The following is an 18928-nucleotide window of genomic DNA, read 5'->3' as shown; positions in this document are numbered from 1 at the left end:
CCGAGGGCCACACACCTTCAGCGTATTCTCTCACCTGCACGAACACAGTGAAGAAGATGACGGTGATGATGGCTGTAAGAAACATGTTCTTCATGGGAAAGTCGTCGCTGGACAGCAGAAAGGCTAAAGAGAAGGCGATGGCGCCCCTCAGTCCACCGTAGGCCACGATGAACTGATCCTTACCGCTCAGCTTCACCATACGGTATTTATTAATGATGTACGTCAAGCCGACCACACCTGATGGACAAACACACGGGACACTCACAGCTTCTGCAGTCAACATGGAGAATACACTAAACAGACAGAAACACACACTCGCAGCAGCACAAGCCCTCTTCTGGTGTTGGAAACTACTGTCAACATGAAGACACTCAGTAAAACATCAGGGAAAGACAGACATGGAGGCAGTTATTTCTGCATCTGATCTTATTGTATGTGCTTCTGTAGGAGCTTCCCTTTCAGACGCAATAGTTATGTGACGAGATGATTTAAATCAATCATAGTAGTTAGTTTAGAAATTTTCTAGCATTTGTAAAACTCTCAATGTCAAATGCAGAAATGTTAATCCATGCATTTATGACCTCAAGGTTAGATTATTGTAATGCTTTATTGGGTGGTTGTTCTGCACGCTTGGTAAACAAACTACTACAGCTAGTCCAAAATGCAGCAGCAAGAGTTCTTACTAGAACCAGGAAGTATGACCATATTAGCCCGGTCCTGTCCACACTGCACTGGCTCCCTATCAAACATCGTATAGATTTTAAAATATTGCTTATTACTTATAAAGCCCTGAATGGTTTAGCACCTCAGTATTTGAATGAGCTCCTTTTACATTATACTCCTCTACGTCCGCTACGTTCTCAAAACTCAGGCAATTTGATAATACCTAACCTAACCGGAAACACTTCACATAACACCCGATGTACTTTCTACATCATTAGAAGAATGGCATCTACGCTAATATTTGTCTGTTTCTCTCTTATTCCGAGGTCACCGTAGCCACCAGATCCAGTCTGTGTCCAGATCAGAGGGTCACTGCAGTCACCCGGATCCAGTACGAATCCAGACCAGATGGTGGATCAGCACCTAGAAAGGACCTCTACTGCCCTGAAAGACAGCGGAGACCAGGACAACTAGAGCCCCAGATACAGATCCCCTGTAAAGACCTTGTCTCAGAGGAGCACCAGGACAAGACCACAGGAAACAGATGATTCTTCTGCACAATCTGACTTTGCTGCAGTCTGGAATTGAACTACTGGTTTCGTCTGGTCAGAGGAGAACTGACCCCAACTGAGCCTGGTTTCTCCCAAGGTTTTTTTCTCCATTCTGTCACCGATGGAGTTTCGGTTCCTTGCCGCTGTCGCCTCTGGCTTGCTTAGTTGGGGACACTTTATCTACAGCAGCGGTTCCCAAACTTTTTTTCCTGCACACCCCCTTCTATGTCCCAACCGGGTTGGCACACCCCAATCCCCACTTTCTAAAAAAACGCAACAAAGCATCATCTCAACCCGCAGCCCATCATGAATTCAAATGCGGCCCACCATGCTGAACACAATTAATTATTATATATATATAGGCCTATATATATATATATATATATATATATATATATATATATATATATATTTTTTTTTTTTTTTTTTTTTTTTCAGTTTAACAAAACATTTTTTTTACATTAATTTAAAAATGTACTTAAGAAATATAAGCTATAGCTTAATGTTTTTTTTTTTTATGTTCAATTATTTTTTGTTTCGTATATTTATTTTCAGACATGAGCAGACAGACCTACTCACATAACATTACGCATTTAACGAACACATACCAGCGCCCGCTTTGGCAGAATTCAATTCAAATAGTCATCTACAGCCATTATAGTTCGGTAAAATTGAGAATCAGAATGGACAAATTTGTTTTTAAGAGAGAAAAAAAAAGAAATGTGTAAAATGCCAGCGAATGAACACATAGAAAAAAAAATCAGTCGCAGTATCAGTAGTGAAGGAGAGTGTTGGATTTTCGGTTTTTCCCCGCAACTTAGCCTACTTGAAGTTCAAGCAAATGGAAACACCATATATTACGTAGCAATCATCCTTAATTGAAGAAATGTGGCAAAACATCTCTGGACCCCTCTCCTCCTGACTAACAACTTTATCATAAGATGTCCCACTTGACAATTTCCCTGATTTCAGCCAGTTAAGCATATTTATTATATATATTATGGAATGAATGAAACGAGTTGGCACGCATATAGCCTGCAGTACATAAAAGAAGAACAGTGAGTTTCCATCGAAAACTAATAAATTATAGTTTTTTATTTAAAATTAAAGCGATTACAAAGTAAATGTTTTCTGTTCATGTATTTACTGTATGGAAAAATCCCACTTAAAAAAACAGACCGCCATTAAATTTTTAATCTCGCGCACCCCCTGGTGGCAGCTCGCGTACCGCGCACCACACTTTGGGAATCCCTGATCTACAGAATTCAATGATGAACTGCCTTTAAAGCTGCAGTAGGTTACTTTTGTAAAAAAATATTTTTACATATTTGTTAAACCTGTCATTATGTCCTGACAGTAGAATATGAGACAGATAATCTGTGAATAAATCAAGCTCCTCTGGCTCCTCCCAGTGTCCTATTGCCATTTGCAGAAACTCCATCGCTCCCGGTAAGAAACAACCAATCAGAGCTGCGCTCCGTAACTTTGTTTGTGTTCAAAATGTAGAGAAATGTATATAATAAGCGAGTACACCATGAATCCATTTTCCAAACCGTGATTTTAGCTTGTCCTGAATCACTAGCCCTTTAACTGCCTGCTCAACCAAATGGTTGATTTGTCACTTTATGGTAAACGTAGAAAAGCTAAACTAATGTTTTCAGATAATCCTTTCTGCTGTCAGAATGTACTATTTGCTGAGAAATATAACTTTCTGATCATTCATTATAGTTCATATTTTCTGATTTCCATAGTATGTGTATGAATTCCGGTACTTTTGCCATAAAGTGACATATCAACCATTTGGTAGAGGCCGATATTTTAAAAATTATGGGACGTGTTGAAAAAAAATACATTAAGTGTGGTAACTAATGACATAAGGAGATAAGAAATGCAAACAAAAAAATTTTCAAATGCTTTTTTCTTGGTGGGGCAGTTAAAGGGCTAGGGTGCACCTATAATAAGTGTTTATATTGGGACTATTTTAGATTGCTTTGGGGGTACCGCGGCGGAGTAACCCAGTACCTTTGTGATTCTTCATAGACATAAACAGAGAGAAGTAGTTCCGGCTACGATGTTCTTCCGCAAGACGCAAGCAGTTCTGTTTATTAACCGCTAGAGTGTCAAAAGATACCGACTGCAGCTTTAACTATCATTTTGCATTATTGACACACTGTTTTCCTAATGAATGTTGTTCAGTTGCTTTGATGCAATGTATTTTGTGTAAAGTGCTTTATAAATAAAGTAAACTTAACTCGACTTAACTGAGCTGGATGATTGATTGGATGATTTGCTTTTTTGCTAGAGAAGTCGTGGCCTAGTGGTTAGAGGGTTTGATTCCTAACCCTGGGGTTGTGGGTTTGAGTCTTGGGCCGGTAATACCACGACTGAGGTGTCCTTGAGCAAGGCACTGAACCCCGGGTGATGCTCACTGCTGTGTGTCTGTGCGCGCACTTTAGATGGGTTACATGCAGAGCACGAATTTTCAGTATGGGTCACCATCCCTGGCTATATGTCATGTCACTTTCACTTTATTAACACACTATTTTCCTATTTAATGCTGTCCAGTTGCTTGGTTATTATCTGTATTGTTAAAAGCATTTAAAGATGATTTGACTTGATCGGTGAGTTTAAAGCATCCTCTATTTCTTATCTAATAGTCACTTCAAGTTTTTAGAGTAATGAGTAAAGAGTAATGTTTATGGACAATAAGCACCTCCACAAACTTCATGAACATCATGTGTCTGATGATTATCTGCTGTATTTCCTGTAGAATGAAGCGAGTCTCACCCAGAACCCTGGACACCAGGCACAGGACGATGGTGATGCTCACAAAGGTCCAGTTCCAGGTGTGCGGTCCAGCCACCGTCGACACGCCCAGGAAGATGAAGATCAGGGTCTCGCTCACGCTGCTCCACATCTTCAGGAAGTACTTGATGGTGGTGTAGGATTTGTGGGAGATGTTGGCCTCCACATAGGGCCGCATGACCACACCGCACGCTATGAGCCTGTGAACAGACACAGCATGAGCATCTGAGACGAGAACCAGAGCGACGGGTCAGAGACACTCACGCCATGATGCCGGACAGGTGGAAGACCTCGGCCGACAGGTACGCCATGTAGCTGTAGAGGAAGACGAAGAGGGGCTCGATCACACGCGTGTGCGACGTGAAGCGTGAGGTGAAGGCCGCCAGCACTCCGTACACGCCTCCCACCATCACTCCACCCAGAGCCACCACGATAAAACACACCACGCCCAGAAACACGTCACCCACCGTCACCTCGCCCGCGTGAGCAAACTCCTCGAACAAATGATACAGGACCTGAAGGAAACACACACACTTAGGTCACACAGAAACAACAACAACCTGTTGACACATTCACAGAGATCAGTGAAATGATTGAAACACTGTATTATTCATGTCAGGCCAGTAGATGGCGCTGTCATTTTGTAAATAAACACTGCATGTCTACACATTCCTATAGATCGAACACACACACACACATATACATACATACATACATACATACATATAAATATATATATATATATATATATATATATATATATATATATATATATATATATATATATATATATATATATTTCATGTACACATTAAATACACATACATGATGTCACAGTTTTCACACAATCACATTTTCAAAGTTTTCTAATTATGTTGGCTTGGCAACAAGCCAACATACTGTTATGCTATTTAAACTTCTTTTTCTTCTTATTATTTTTCTGACACAGAAATTCTGAACGCTACTCCTCCTAGGGCTTTAAAGCCACAAGCCCCAAACTCGGCAGACACCTGCGGGATAGAGCGGTGCTGGTTGCTATATCTTTTCAGACTGATCAGACTTAAAGTTTTTTTTTTATTAATTTTTAAATGTAAAAACTCATTACCCATAGACTTCCATTGTCTGAGAAAAATCGCGCCCCTACTGGTTGCAATACCCGGAGTTTTGTTTACTTTCACTTTTACATTGGTTAAAAATACAAGTAAATAATACAATTTCCCTCAAACTGACAAGCTAAACCAACATATCTGATTACAGGGGTCAGGGCTTATTAATAATTTATTTCTGGGCAGAGACCAGTCAGACGAGAGAAGAATCACGGCTGGTCAGCTGCTGGAGGCATTGTCTCTTAGAGCTCACAACGAGCGAATTTATTCTTATTTAAGACCTTTTAAAACGGCGATTGCACGCAATCCACACGTTAGAGCACACCAAGAGCTAAATTCAGATGTTTCTGAACTGTTTAAAGTAATAACATGATATATTCGCGGCAGCGCAACTGCCCGCGAGCTAGCGATGTATTTCTCTGAACACTTGAAGTCCACAGAGAAATTACAGCCTTTCACATTAAAACACTGCAGCGAAACGGCACAAAACAATTAGAATAATATATTACACATATGAAAATGAGTGTTTATATGTGCTTGTGAGATTTATCTGTCAGGCTGAACATCGCAGGGATTGCTCAGCGTTGCATAACATGGTAAAGCAGGGAGCTACACTGAGACCAAAAGGGTCGCATGCATCACTGATTATTTTTGTACCTACTTATGTGTTATGCTATGATTTAATATGACCATTTATTAAAACAGAAATGTGTATTTTAAGAATACGTTTTATAACGTAAATTATGTCTCTGGCCAAAGAACAGAGAGAAAGACGAGAGAGAAATGAGCGCTTCCAAAAATAATATCACAGCGAATTGCACGAATCCACCCATTAGAACACAACAAGAGCAGAATTCAGGTGTTTTTGAACTGTTTATGTGTGCAAAATGAAATATAATTTGACAGCGTGATACAGCTTATGAATACTTGATGTCTGGGCAGAGAGAAGTCAGAAAGATGAGAGAAGAATCACGGCTGCTCAGTTCATGCTGTCTCCACGGAGCTTGCAACGAGCGAATTTATTCTTATTTAAGACCTTTTATAATTAAATTATATCGACGATTGCACGCAATCCACACGTTAGAACACAGCAGTAGCTGAATTCAGATGTTTCTGAACTGTTTAAAGTAATAACATGATATATTCGCGGCAGCGCGACTGCCCGCGAGCTCGCCATGTATTTCTCTGAACAAGTCTAAATAGAGAATTCACAGCCTTTCACATTAAAACCCTGCAGCGAAACGGCACAAAACAATTAGAAGAATATATTATACACATGAAAATGAGTGTTTATATGTGCTTGTGAGATTTTATCTGTCAGGCTGAAGTTCTGAACGTCACATCAATTGCTATCCATCGTCACAACATGGTAAAGTCATTTATATATATATTTTAAGAGCTTCTTAAAATATTAATGCACACAATCCACTCATTAGAACAAAACAAGAGCACAATCCAGGTGTTTGTTGAGCCGTGCAAAACGAAATATCATTTGACATCGAGGGGAAAAAAGTAACTGTAACTCCATGAATACTCAACGAAGAGACAGAGATATATCTATAGAAAGCTTGACATGTCTACTTTTAAAACAAACAAGTGCTGCCGAACAAATATTCTGTGATAAAGTAATCCATATCAAAACAACGCAATGTCCTTTTTTCACGTCTAATGTATGGAAGGCCAAGAGGGTCAAATACACGTGAATTTTAACGTGTCTCTGTAAAGGGTCTACTTTTTTTGGATACAAACATAATAACAACAAAACTTTGGGCACTTATAAAATAAAGATAACAAACAAGGTGTGCTGTCTGCAGCCTTGGTCTGCGATGATCTTCATTTACAAACACGTCATTAAAATAAACTGTAACTCCATGAATACTCAAAGAAGAGACATGAGAGATATATCTATAGAAAGCTTGACATGTCTACTTTTAAACTAAACAAGTGCTCCCGAACAAATATTCTGTGATAAAGTAATCCATATCCAAACAAAGCGATGTCCTTTTTTCACGTCTCCTTTCATTATATCTCATGTGTATGGAAGGCCAAGAGGGTCAAATACACGTGAATTTTAACGCGTCAACAACACGTTAAATACGTGTATTTCATGCGTAGACAACACGTATTTAATATTATTTATTTATCGGCGCTGCACAACATGGTAAAGTCATTTATATATATTTTTAAGAGCTTCTTAAAATACTATATTACTCCAATGTTATATCCAATATTATTTAACGTGTTAAATAGTGTTGTTTACAAGTGAAAAATCAGCGGGTATTTAACATGTATTTCACGTGAAATACACTGAAGTACACCTTAAAAATCAGTTTGAAGAGGTCAATGTCATTGGCTGCTGAGGACTTGGGTCAAACCACTTCTGTGAGCTTAGTGGTTGGGGTGTACCATCCATAGACAGGCAACCACCATTTAACATGCTATAGATCAGCTTATTCAGCCTTATTATTTAGTCTTTTTTCTTTTCTGTTTTGTATAGCCTATAGAAATAATATATTTAAGTTTCAGTTTTATGAAATATTTATTTTATAATAAATAGTAATTACAATTTTGTGGTGATAGTATAAAGTTTATAAAAGTTACAGTATTTTGTAATGAAACAGGACTCTTTGTTTAGCTCTTGACTCGCCGAAGTATACTATATATAGTGTCCCTTCTTTAATTTTTCAGTAATGTGTGATAACTTAAAATATTTTGTCAGTACTATTAAAATAAGATTAAATTGAATGGTATTTAGGAGATTATGGTTTTTGCATGACTTATTTCGCATTCAACTAGACAACCCTGTTGTAGCGGTTATCATAGCCTAGGCTTTTTATTTAAAAAGAAAAAAGCAAGGGACCATGGAAAAAGACTGTTGCAGGTGTATTTTTTTATGCAGCGGGACAACTCAAGAATGTTGGGCACACAAGTACTGTGGCTCTTTTGCCCCATGGCCAAGATGGCCAAGCCAACATCAAAGTTAGTTCACTAACTTTTAATTCTAGTTCAATTCAATTTGTGTAGCACTTTTTACAATACGCCATCATTTCAAAGCAGCTTTGCAGAAAATGGAAGTGTCTACATTACACAAATATCATAAGATTGTTTTCAAAAACTTGCACCTTGAAACCTATTTACAAAATTTTGCTTTTCCAGTCCACAAAAACACGATTGTCGTGTAAATGATTGGCCAAAATGCAAAAGCAAAAAAGTTAAGTTTTCAGGTCAATTAATAATTATTTAAATAAGTTTCAAGTTATTCAAGTTATTCTGTGCACAAATACTTGGGAAATATATAACCACCTGAACCAGTGTTGCCCAAGTCCGCAATTGTTTTTCATGTCCGCAGGTCGAAGAAACCCCAATCCCAATAATGTGATATTTAGCCCCTAAAATGCAAATTTTGCCAAGGCAACCCTGCCAAAAAACATGTATTTTAACCCCGGGGTGAAATTTGTCTCGGGGAACCCCCTGGAAGCTGGATTGGACTAGTTTTAAGAAGCAACTGGGCAGGCTTTGTTGTGAAAACCTGGCAACCCTGATCTGAACGCAGGTGCTGGAGATATACTACTAATTACAGGAGCGCCTTTACTGATGAGATGCGCATGAAAATCACATTAAATTTTTTGCACAGCCCTAATAACCACAATGTAATTTATAATTATTATAATTTAAAATGCAATCTTCACAAAATCCAGGTTTTCTGTGTTTGTTTGTAGGGCTCCACTATTTGGCCAACATTTTGTGTTTATATATTATTACTGTAATTCCGACTTTTACTGAATAAAAAATACTAAATAAAACAAAACAAAATATTACTTGGAATTCCAACATAAAATAAATCAAGTATTTAAGAAAAATTATATTATAATAAATTGCAGAAAAATAATAAACAATAATAATAACAAAATGTATTTCACATACAGTGTGAAATGTGCAGTGTAAAGCTGCAATACTTAAATACTGCAAGTCTAAAAAGACTTTTATTTTGATGGAAATCCACAGGAAAAAAAATCGCTTCATTTTCAATTTTTGAAGATGTGTAAAATGTGCATTAAATTGACTCAAACTCAGAGTGGATGCAGATGGAGTTCATGTGAATCATTTACTGTGAATCGAGTCGCTGTGAATCATTTACAGTGAATCGAGCATAGACAGTAAAAGAAATGGACACAGCGACCCCATTGGAACTCATTTGAGACAAATGAAGCCCAGTTTTAGCGTTTTTTAGCACTTCCGTTTCTGACGCGCAGACTCAAACGAAGCTTGACGACGTCAGCAACCTGTCTGACAGATGTAAATCTTCTAGTAGCTGTGCGTGCAAACTGCCATCGTTAATCTTGCAGAGACGGCGAGCTTGAGTGGGGAGTTCTTTGTCGTGAGTGAGCAGGAGTAAGTATTCGGATTAATTATTTTGCATAGTATTTTAAAATGTAACGCCAGTACGCCATATTAAGTTAATTGCCTGCGAGCTTCTCCTCCTGTCTGTACGGTAATGCGACAGAGAGCCCAGTGGTTATGACGCAATCGTTAGCCTATTTTTTACAAAAACTGTTTATACGGGGCCATAATGTAACATAGAAGGTAATGGAGCCCTTTATACATTGTCATGTATCTTTAGAAATAAATAATGGACAAACAGAGTCTTTAAACGCCTCAGATGTAAAGTTATTCGCTGTCAAAGTGACGCCAAAATGAATGGGAGTCAATGGGAATGCTAACGCAAGTGAAGTTCTGCTAAAAGATGGCAGCCCCCACCCGACTTCAACTTCCGGTCGAGTTCCTTGCCCCTTGGAATCGAGTCACTGTGAATCATTTACTGTGAATCGAGTCGCTGTGAATCATTTACTGTGAATCGACATGTGTGAATCATTTACTGTGAATCGAGTCACTGTGAATCATTTACTGTGAATCGATTCGCTGTTAATCATTTATAGTTAATTGAGTCGCTGTGAATCATTTACTGTGAATCGAGTCGCTGTGAATCATTTACTGTGAATCGACATGTGTGAATCATTTACTGTGAATCGAGTCACTGTGAATCATTTACTGTGAATCGAGTCACTGTGAATCATTTACTGTGAATCGAGTCGCTGTTAATCATTTATAGTGAATCGAGTCGCTGTGAATCATTTATAGTGAATCGAGTCGCTGTGAATCATTTACTGTGAATCGAGTCGCTGTGAATCATTTACTTTGAATCGAGTCGCTGTGAGACGCTGAAAACACCAGACCATGAGCTACTTGTGTGTAAATGAACAAGGTGCCCTACACTTTGAAACACACAGCTTCTGAGATTTAATAATCAGTTTTACTCTGATTAACCTTCATGGAGCTGATGCCTGATGTACTGTCTGTGATGTTTCTCACCACAGTCACAGCGTCGTTCAGCAGAGACTCTCCGAACACCAGGATGTGCAGCAGCTCGTTGATGTGGATCTCCTCGAAGACGGCGAGAACGGCCACCGGATCCACGGCGGACACGATGGAGCCGAACAGCAGGCAGGACAGCAGGTCAACAGACGCCAGACGGCCAGCCTCCAGACGACAGGCTCCGTACAGCACCGCTCCCATGAAGAAGACGTTCCACAGCGTCCCCAGCACCGCGAAGGTCAGGATGGTGCCGGCGTTCTCGGTGAAGGGCCGGATGGGCAGGAAGTAGCCAGCGTCCAGGATGATGGGTGGCAGCAGGCACAGGAAGAAGAGCTGTGAGTCGAGCACCGGTGGGTTCTTCCCCATCACTCGGATCAGACCCCCCACCAACAGCCCCACCACTATCAGCAGACAGCTCTCAGGAACCACACCAGACAGAACCGGGAGCAGGTGGAAGCCTGAGCCACAAACACACGCCTCACTGAGAAACTAACTCAAGCACACGCCTCTTCTCTCAAAGCAAACTTCCTTGACTGTAATTTTCGATTTTCTTAATATTGTTTCTGAAGAAAGTAAACATGACTGATGACGAACACCATACATGTTAAATGTCATGGATATATTTATTTACTGAGTAATACTCTATTCTTTTGTCAAAATGACAATCTTCATCTGAGATTTAGGCCCAATCCCAATTTTACCCCTTAGCCCTTCCCCCTATCCCTCCGTTTCGCGCGTTCACGTGAAGGGGTAGGGGTGTCTCGATTCTCTTTTGGTTGAGGGGTAGGGGTAAGGGGAAGGGCCAAATAGCCCTTCAAACGAAGGTTTTTCGGGACCACACTTCAGATGAAGGGGTATGAATTATCTCGGCAACATGGCTACTACAGCGAACCAAAAGACACATAAATTTAAGCTTTTTTGGCATAAATAAGATTTTAACGAAAACTAACCATTTGTTTTATGTAATATTCAATTGTGAGTTCATATAACGGTCATGTTACTCAAAGAAATGTTTGCAAAAAATTACTGATATTTGCTAATGTCATATCATTACAGACTGCCACAGCATATGTCTGATCAGGGCGATAACTGCCATAGACTAATCCCCTCAATAATTACAAATCGCTAAACCATTTTCTCAAATATTACCTATTCGTGAGAGAGAGAGAGAGAGAGAGAGAGAGAGAGAGATGGAAGTTGCGTGTATTCGCATCTGTGCGTTAATCTTTTTCGAGTCAGTTTACAGCGATTGTATCCTCTCGTCGCTGGAAAATATAATGTAGTGATTCAGTATTTAAACTGTATTTAATAAAAGTCGTGGGGCAGCGTTGACAAGTTTATTTTCTCCTGGATGTGTGAGCTGCGCGATTTACGATATGTCATGTCATATGTGTCAGTAAACAGCTCATTAATACAGAAGGATAATTAAAGGCTCTAATGCACACCAGTATGTGTGTATTGTAAGAGATAGACGACGAATGATGGCGTGTGACGTCATGGTAGTGGTGTCCCAATCCTTAGGGGAATATCTTCTCCCATACCCCTTGACACTCTGTTTCAAGGGACAAGGGGAAAGGTGTAGGCGGAGGGGTAGGGGAAGGGGTATAAAATAGAATTGGGATTGGGCCTTAGAGCCAAATTACAGAAGGGTAAGATGACTTCAGAAAGATGACAGCATCATTATGATATTTTCACAGAGATTGGCAGCTCTATTAAAGTTTGCATGCCTGTAAATCAAATATTGTTAAATATTCCTTAAAGGGGTCATTTATGGAAGTAATTGTTCCTTTCTCTTTGGAGCTCTTGGTGCATGAAGAAGATCTGTAAAGTTGCAAAGACTAAAGTCTCAAACCTTAAGAGATATTCTCTATTAAAGTTAAGACTCTGCCACGCCCCCTAAACACCTTGTTTAGACACGCCCCCACATGTCTACATCACTATGTGCAAATATCTGCGTAATGCTGCCCAAATGTTCATACAAAGAAAGAATGCATGGTTTTAGTAACACAGTTAGTGTTAAAGCAGTCATGTCGGGGCGTGCTTGTGGTGTTCGGCCAATCACAGTGCACTGGGTCAGTCAGCCAATCAGAGCAGACTGCGCTTGTCATAGAGGACCTACAATAATGAACAGTATTTGAAAAATAATGTACATTAGTTAATGGAATTCTACCCATGTTCAAATGTCAAAATGGTCATTATGAATGTGGTTTTGTGTTCATCTAATCATAATTTAGGGACTGGACTCGTCTCAAAGATGAAGATACTACAAGAAATGTTTCTTAAGAAACAAAACTGAAAATCTTATTACGATACATTAAAAACTTCTTTAGTTACAGCCATGCAAACTTTACGAAAGAAATACAACAAGAGCTTTTTTTCCATTTTCTAATGGTCATCATTGTCATATAAAGCAACAGACTCCTGAAGAGATCCCGTCTGTGTGAGAATAACACAATGATGCTGCAATCTTTTTGAGGTTGGCACAGGCAACCGTTTTTCTCGAACAAAACTGTCAAACAAGCAAATAAACACTGACAGAGACGGGTCTGATATCTGGCTCTACCCACAATCCTGTGCAGCTCTGTTGACATGACAAACACACAGCGGCACATGCAGGTGTGTGTGCAGGCTTCAGTCTGACGGCAGGTTCCTGTTCTATATGAGATTGTGGGTAAATATGAATCATATCTGTGTATGATTAACTTGTAATCTGTTTAAGTGCATGAGCTGCACGCAGTGAAGGACAAACATCATCTCCCGTTCCCTCACTAACGTCCAGAAGCATCCCATGATGCACCTCATGAGCTTCCAGAGAGATCCGAGCTGTGATCCAGACCCAGAGGAAGCTCAGATCTCACATACTCTAATGAGGGGTCTTCAGTCACTGGGGGGTCCTAAACGGAGGTCTCCATGGGTACAGAAGATTATAAAACATATAGATTGACTACATAATATATATATATATATATTTTTTTTTTTTGAAAATGTAAAAATGCAGAACGTTTTCTGTAAGGTTTAGGTCGATAGAAAATACAGTTTGTAAAGTATAAAAACCGTTATATCTATGGAGTCTCCACAAGGACAGTGAACCAGTGTGTGTGTGTGTGTCATCTCTATCTCCTCACACACACTCAGCTCAGTGCAGCTGGACTCTCTGATAAACTGATGATGTCAGAGAGAAACAGAAACACAAGCAGCCTAAAGAAGAACCGACACTCTCTCCTCAAACACAAACAGTAATAATACTCCAGATGAACAGCAATCACAAGACTGAGATGAATGCAGCTGTGTGTAATAACAGTGATGTGCTTCTCACCCAGTTTCATGAGTGACGCGAGCAGAATCCACAGCGAGACCTCGAACGGCATCTGAACATAATCATAATTAATCGATAGGACTGGAAACCCTGTCTGAGCACGAGGATCCGAGCGATTCTGACCAGCACACACCAGTCCACAACACCAGCCGAGCAGCAGCAGCATCTTCATCCTCATCTTCATCATCACTGGCAGCGCTTCACTCTCGGACACGAAAGAGCCGCTAAACTTCAACTCCAGCGAGACTCGTATCGCGATGTTTGAGCATGACAGCACGAGATCACACACACACACACACACATACACTGGTGTGATGGTTTTTATTCTGTACAAACTGTATTTTACATAGCCCTACACCTTGCAGAAAACCTTCTGCATTTTAACATTCTCAAAAAAAGGACCCCACAGATACTCAAGAGCCCATGAGTGTGTGTGTGTATTCAGGTTTAAGTCCCCACCAGTGTAGAAAAACCTGCACACACACACACACACACACACACACACACTGTAGCGTGTCGTTCACTTGTAAGTTTTTCCTACACTCAGATATAAACCAGCCTCGTGATCAGACTCATTCATCGATTTCTTTGTACCTCATCTTTTCCCCTTTCATTTGTGACCTGTTTTTTCGCATTTTTAAACTTAAGCAACTCTCTGCAGATCTTTTCTGTTCTAACAGGCCTGATAATGATAATGATATGTGAAGCCCCGCCCCCAGGGTTGCCAGATCCCGCGCAAAAGTTCAATTTTAAAGTGATAGATTTTTATTGCCATGTCAATCAAGGTTGATAAGGACCATTTTTAACTTTAAAAGAAAGATGAGAAAATAATTAAGTGTCCGACTTCACATCTCTGCTACAAATTTAGAATTAAAAATTAGACATTTCTAACATTTCTAATGTGTTTAGAAACTATTCTATGAACTGCCTTTAGACAGAAGATGCTCAGCTATCCTGTTGTTTGATGAATTTGCACATGGTTTGTCTTTAACCATTTTACAGAAACACAGGGGCGCTACTATGGTTTCTGGGCCCCTGAACACCATATTGACTCGGGTCTCTGCAGTGAAGCGCCGGTTGATCCAAAATGAGCGGTTGCCCACGGTTACAAGTCATCCAAAAATATTTGTAATGATATTCGGGTCACGCTCGGTCGGGTCCTTTGAAATAAAAATGGCAATTAAACCTTTGTCATTTATATAGTACTAAACACATTTCTGAAATGCATAGGCCTACACTTTATTGTCTGAATAACTGGCATAAGGATGACGCACGAGCTCAGTCTGCACGTAGAGATGGAGGCGGCAAAGAAGACTGCATGGGGAGCAACAGCGCTGCTTTTGGTAAAACATGATTTTGACGATTTCATTAAGTTTTAATTTATAGAAAACTCTTTTTAAAAGATTTTCGTTTTGTATAAATTGTATCTTAATTTTGATCAATGTGTTATCAATCATTTGCCCGTATTTAATAAATAAGAAGCAAATCTATAGCCTAGCAGAAAATGTAATGAGGCGCCTGCACGATCACTTGCATTGTATGTGAACTAAACTCAGCGTGTGCCTCCGATTTGAGAAATATAGGGTATATATTACAGACAGCTTGAAATGTCTTCTTTTAAACGAAAATATTCAAACCAAAATAAATGGACTACTCTCTGATGATGTAATCCATATGCATTTCTCTCTGGGATGGCGAGTCTGCATCGTCAACTTCATCTTTGCAGCAACACAGAAAACACCAGTTTATTACTAAACAATAAAATGACTCCTTGCATATTTTCGAACCATCAGGCCGTTCTGGTTCGAGCGAGACCCCACGGAGTGAGCGAGCGGATCGGTATATTCAGAAATGCCCTGTCCACAAACCCGAGCCTCAATGTCTGCTGACCTTGCAGAAACATACAAATAGACATTATTACATTATTATTAGTACAAATTATGAGCTTACTGACAATTTTTTATAATTCTTGACAAAATTATAATTTTGTTATTTTTTGCCTAGTTAGCTACTTTTGCCTACATTCCTATGGGCCAATGACGCTACAATGAGCATTTACTGCTTTTTAAAAATGCGGGTCAGGAAGCGCGTCGGGTACAATATTTTATTTTTTTGCGGTCCGAGTTGCGGGCGGGTTAGTTGAAAACGTCGGTCGGGTGCGGGTTATTAATACATTGTCCCGCGCATCACTGGTTCTCTGCGATTGTGTTCCGGGCCCCTCTTCCTCGTCAGGCCCTTGGTTTCGCCCTAACCTTCCCTTGTTACAGCTCCCCCTGTAAAAAAGGCCACACATAGGTTATATTCATTTGGCTAAGTTTCCCCTGCAATACACTACACTCAACGCAGCATCCATCCTGTGAGCCAATCAGGACTACATGCAGGATGCGAAAGGTCAGTGGTCCCGCCCACGATCGGGAAAGCGGACAGATGCTAGCTGTACTGTAGCGATTTATATTTGCCAAAGTTGTGTGCGTGCCTAAAAAGTGAGTAACAGTCTGCTCATCCATTGCTTTCTATATTGTTTGTGGACGTTGAACTGCTTTGAGTGTTTATAGATTAATGCATGCGATTGACAAAGACGAACTCGCTGATGTTCATGTGTATTTACATTCCTACTAGTTATCTCACATATATTACCGCTATGTTTTAAGGACATAATCTGTGTGCTATTTAATCATTATATGGTTTATTTCATATTTATTTAATATGTATCGCTCATTTCTAAGAGTTAAAGCACTCTTTTGGCGCATGCGCACTAATGTTCTAGACAGATCTCTGTCCTCAGCGCTGAGAGGTGTCAGATTTCAACTGTGCATTATTAGTCATTTTCTAACAGCGCATCTTCCCATATAATTGCACATGTTTCTTATTTGACTGTTAAATCACTGTATTTAATATATTCTCTGTGTAGATACTGTGTTGTTATTATACTTATTGTGACCACTGTTGTTATTTGTATTTATATATATATATATATATATATATATATATATATATATATATATATACTTTCTTTTTATCTTTATTTGTAGAAAACCACACACACTCATGCAAATTCTGTGGTGACAATAAATGGGTTAATCCCGTACAAGTCTTTTACTGGACGCCCCGTTGTGGATCTGTTGCCAACCGGCAAATACACAAATACACAAAAGAGAAGAGCTACCTGTAGCCACTCAATTTTACACCCCCTGCAGACACATGAACACGTGATCTTGTCAATTTAGTAGTAATTCTATATATAAATATATATATATATATATATATATATATATTATATATAGAACAGAATCATTTACATTGATGGTCTCATTCTTTTGGACCCCATTATTTCTGTTCATTGTCTCTCTGATGTGTGTTTTGTGTGTAAAAAAAAAAAAATTATATATATATATATAGTATATATATATAATGTATAATAAATGCCAAAGTTAGCCTTTTTTGTTTTTTTGAAGGCACATAATCTTTCCTTCAGCAGTACTGAGAGATTCTCTGAATCACCGCCAGGTGGCGCAGTCTCTCTCTGTCAGGGTCACATTCAGATAATCTTTAGAAAACCTCCTCTCCATCTGCTATCAGAGAAAGATTTACTGTAATCACAGCAGTCCTGCTTCTCAATGCAATATTTTTTTCATTTGATGAATTATTTTAAATAGTAACATTAAAGATAAAGCTATAGAACAGTCACACAGCAGCTCGAGAAACTGAATCTGGAGAGATGATATTTGAAGTCGTTTGAAAAACTGGTTCTGGCTTATCTGAAGGACATCACTGGACCCTTACTGGACACCCTGCAGTTTGCTTTCTGAGGAAACAGGTCTGTGGATGATGCAATCAACATGGGATTGCACTTCATCCTGCAACATCTGGACAAAACAGGGACTTATTTGACGATCCTGTTTGTGGACTTTAGTTCGGCTTTCAACACCATCATCCCAACAGTCCTCCAGACCAAACTGACCCAGCTCTCTGTTCCTAGCTCTATCTGTCAGTGGATCACCAGCTTTCTGACAGATAGGCAACAGTTAGTGAGACTGGGGAAATACACATCAAACAGCTGCTCCACCAACACTGGTGTCCCTCAGGGCTCTGTTCTCTCCCCGCTGCTCTTCTCCCTGTACACCAACGACTGCACCTCTAAAGACCCTTCTGTCAAGCAGTGGAGATGATCATGGACTTTAGGAGAAACCCCCCCTGCACTCCCCCCACTCACCATCATGAACAGCCCTGTGACGGCAGTGGAGTCATTCGGGTTCCAGTGGGACATTCACATTGACTCCATTGTTAAAAAGGCCCAGCAAAGGTTGTACTTCCTTCGCCAGCTGAGGAAGTTTAACCTGCCACAGGAGCTGCTGAAACAGTTCTACTCAGCCATCATTGTACTGAGAGTTCAGAGTCTGTACTGTGTACTTCTATAACTGTCTGGTTTGGTTCAGCAACAAAATCAGACATCAGAAGACTACAGAGAACTGTTCGGACTGCTGAAAGGATTATTGGTGCTCCTCTGCCCACCCTTCAAGAACTGTATACATCCAGAGTGAGGAAAAGGGCTCAGAAAATCACTCTGGATCCCTCACATCCAAGTCACCCCATCTTTGAACTTTTGCCATCTGGCCGGCGTCTCAGAGCTGCAAACACCAGAACAGCAAGGCACAAGAACAGTTTCTTCCCCCAGGCAATCTACCTCATGAACAGTTAAATGTTCCCCACTTATGCTTATGCAATAAAAATGTGCAATATCCTTATATTTATTTGTTGCCCCTCCATCCTAGAACATCCCTGCATCTCACTCAATCCTATTCCATTATCATTTATAGCACAATTGTTTATACTCTTATTTATTTGCCAATTTTTTTCCTGTCTGTGTATTGTTGTCTCTGTACTGGAAGCTTATGTCACTAAAACAAATTCCTTGTATGTGCAAGCATACTTAGCAATAAAGCTCTTTCTGATTCTGATGAACTGAATTGATTAATTACTTTACTGTCTTCTGTAGAGCTGCTTTACAGCGGAAACTGAGTTTGTTTCATATCTGATGAATTGTACAACATTAACGCTGTTATTTATAAAGTGCTGTAGTAATAAATGTGACCTTCAATGAACACACAAGTGTG

The 18928-nt window shown here is 39.7% G+C and overlaps 1 protein-coding gene across 1 annotated transcript in view; it reads right to left on the bottom strand.

Moving 5' to 3' along the window:
* Positions 1-14161, bottom strand: part of slc9a1b (solute carrier family 9 member A1b) — a 20383-nt gene extending 6222 nt beyond the window's left edge. Inside the window, exons 1-5 of the mRNA XM_052532888.1 lie at positions 13815-14161; positions 10496-10956; positions 4284-4534; positions 4002-4219; positions 35-237 (exon numbers count right to left, since the gene is read on the bottom strand). Coding sequence (XP_052388848.1) covers positions 35-237; positions 4002-4219; positions 4284-4534; positions 10496-10956; positions 13815-14001 — 1320 coding nt within the window. The 5' untranslated portion in view covers positions 14002-14161. The remainder of the gene's footprint in view (positions 1-34; positions 238-4001; positions 4220-4283; positions 4535-10495; positions 10957-13814) is intronic.
* Between the last annotated feature and the right edge of the window lie 4767 nt (positions 14162-18928).

Source organism: Carassius gibelio, chromosome A19 (genome assembly GCF_023724105.1).
Source record: "Carassius gibelio isolate Cgi1373 ecotype wild population from Czech Republic chromosome A19, carGib1.2-hapl.c, whole genome shotgun sequence".
NCBI classification, from domain to species: domain Eukaryota; kingdom Metazoa; phylum Chordata; class Actinopteri; order Cypriniformes; family Cyprinidae; genus Carassius; species Carassius gibelio.
This window is presented reverse-complemented; position numbering and strand designations above follow the sequence as displayed.